The 2,927-nt window shown below is 37.2% G+C and overlaps 1 gene segment (V, D, J or C); it reads left to right on the top strand.

The window, feature by feature from the left end:
- The first annotated feature begins 1,150 nt into the window (after nt 1-1,150).
- On the top strand, nt 1,151-1,692 carry LOC103472831 (Ig kappa chain V-III region NG9-like). The segment is given in 2 exon segments: nt 1,151-1,293; nt 1,385-1,692. Coding segments are annotated over 2 exon segments (360 nt in total).
- The last annotated feature ends 1,235 nt before the right edge of the window (nt 1,693-2,927 follow it).

Below are 2,927 nucleotides of genomic sequence, written 5' to 3'. Positions count from 1 at the left end.
AACCATGAAGCTGCTGCATGTTTTTGTCTCTGTGTCCTCAGAGGTCAGAGGTCAGGCCACAGTGACTCAGCAGCCTGCAGCAGTGGGAGCTGATATTGGAGGATCTGCCACCATCAGTTGTAGAACCAGTCACACAGTAGATAGCGGTACTGATTTCTCCTGGTACCAACAGAAAGGTGGACAAACTCCTAAGCTGCTCATTTATCACATCAGCACTCGAGCATCAGGGACTCCAAGTCGTTTTACAGGCAGTGGATCAAACTCTGACTTCACTCTGACCATCAGTGGAGTTCAGGCTGAAGATGCTGCAGTTTATTACTGTATGGGTGAATTTTACATCAGTAGCACATATTCATTCACACAGTGAAAAACAGTCGTACAAAAACCTCCACCATTCAGACCCAACAGAAACTGAACTGTTGCATCTGGAAGTTCCAGTTGGTTAGTTAACCTCACACAGAAAACACTTCGGTTTTACAAGTCAGACATTTAGAATAAAATACAAGTTTTTGTCTACAATGAGTTTGCTCTAGGTCGTTATGGGTTCTTATAACTTTAGGATGTATTTACTGGATGATCAAACTGATTTTATTGATGTACCCTGGTTTTCTTTAAATGTGTTTAACATTATCAGATTATCCCTGAAAACTTTTACCAAAAGAACAGAAGAGCTTAGTTTGGGTTGAGTCACAAAAAACTCCATTTCCATTTTCCAAACACATTATCATGCTACTGTTAAACCCACAGGTTGTGTCTTTGAAGAAAGTAAAATCTAAGCAAGATAAATGTATATTAACAACACATTACAATAGGTGATTCTAGGACATATTTTTTTGCACAAATTTCATCTTATCTCTACTTAGAGTATTTAATGCCTAAATCATAAATGTTTGCAGAAAAACAATTATCCCTCTTTATTTATGATTCCATCATCAAGCCAAACCGTATCACTATTCTAAAAACTATAAAAGAAAATGAAAACATACTTAAAAGTCTTACATCTTTTATGCATTCTCTGAAAAGCTGCACGTCCTTGTTTGAGCTCATTGTGCTTTTTTTTTTTTCAGATGCAAATCTTTGGGCATTTATCTGGAAACTGGATGACATGATGAGCTAATCTCCATGTGACTGACTGAATGTGTTTGCATATGTGTCCTGCCTCTCTGCTCCAGCTGTTAAGAGGTCAGAGTTGATCAGTGGCTGTCCAGGCCTTTCAGAGCCACTGACACACCAGCAGCACAATGATGATGTCACTGACTCTACTGCTGACCATCCTGGGGCTCCTGGTTCAGGGTGAGACTCTCTGCTGGAAACTTTGTGTTATTATGGAACCACATAAACACTGAAATAACTGCACATAATTTTTTTTCTGTATATTTTCCAGGTTCCGTGGCTGAAATCATCCTGACTCAGACTCCAGGATCTCAGTCTGTTACTCTGGGACAGACTGTCTCCATCAGATGTAAAGCCAGTTCCAGTATTTCAAATGATTTACAGTGGTACATTCAAAAACCCGGAGAAGCACCTAAGATCCTAATTTATGATGCCAATTCACGCTGGTCTGGAGTTCCTGATCGTTTCAGTGGGAGTCAGTCTGGAACTGATTTCACTCTGACCATCAGCAGAGTTCAGGCTGAAGATGCAGGAGTTTATTACTGTCAGCAGGATTGGAGCTTTCCGTTCACACAGTGAAACAACATCGTACAAAAACCTCCCTCAGAGACAGAGGAACTGATCCACAGCTGCACCGAAGCGGACGTCTTACTCAGAATGTGGTTCATAAATCATCACATCACAAAATACACTGGTTTTTAATAAGGTTTTTTTTCAGTACTTAAGTAACTCAGCTGCTCACATTCAATGTCTAAAATCATTTCTTATTTTGGTTTATACAGGTTTCAAGAATTTATTGACTCTGTTCCCTCAATCACTGAGACAAACGAGCAAAAAAAATTATATAAATTGTATTAAATTTCACATGAGTCTGACAAATATTTCAAGTAAATTCTGATTTAGTTTATCAATCCATTCACGCCTCCATTCGGTACAACTGTTAACCATAACAGGATCACTAGGGCCCTTTGTCTCCAGGGGTCATTAGGTGAGAGGAAGAACTGGACCAGTCACCAGTCCATCACTAGACCGACTGGAGGGAGAGAGAGCTCTCTGACTCTGACACAAACATTTTGACTTAAATTATACACGAAACCAAGAAAATACAACAAACCTCCACAATGTTGTTTGTCAATATTTGTTTGAATTTTAAATTAATTGGACCGTTTACACTTCAAACACAAAGTTTTCAGGGAAGAAGACACAGAATTATATTAGTTTTTTCTTCCAAAAATGTAACTAAAAAGAAACATGTTTAAATAACAATTATCTGGATAAGTTATTTTAAAAAATATTTTAAACATAGCACAAAACTTATGCATGACAAGTCAGTTTTCAAATTTTATTTAAGTACAAGTAATATGAAATTAAAGGAAAAAATACTTCAAAATGAATTTATTATTAATGCAAAAATATTTGATGATATTCTTAGGAGAAAAACGGACACAAACTTAATGCTTTTGAAAATATTTTAGCAAAAATTGTTGCTTTTTTAAATGATCCAGGTTCCTTCAGGGCTTTATGCTATATCAGACACTAACATTACAAGATTTATTTAAAAGTGTGACATATAAAGTTAACTTTTTAACAAATTTCCACTAATCAACTGATACATAAACCTTTATAATGAAAAAATTGTTACGTTCTGATCCATATTCTTGCGAAATCTGTTGCTTCACACAGAAAACATACTGATCCCAGTTTCTACTGGATTCAGTCAGAGCATTTCCATAGAGCCACTTTGCATCAGCAGCTCCATGCTCCAGCGCTCTGGGAGAGTTTATAGTCCTGACAGTTGAACACTGGATGACTGA

Source organism: Poecilia reticulata, linkage group LG11, assembly GCF_000633615.1.
Source record: "Poecilia reticulata strain Guanapo linkage group LG11, Guppy_female_1.0+MT, whole genome shotgun sequence".
Lineage (NCBI taxonomy): Eukaryota > Metazoa > Chordata > Actinopteri > Cyprinodontiformes > Poeciliidae > Poecilia > Poecilia reticulata.
The sequence above is the reverse complement of the archived record's forward strand: the minus strand, read 5'-3'. Positions and strand labels throughout refer to the sequence as shown.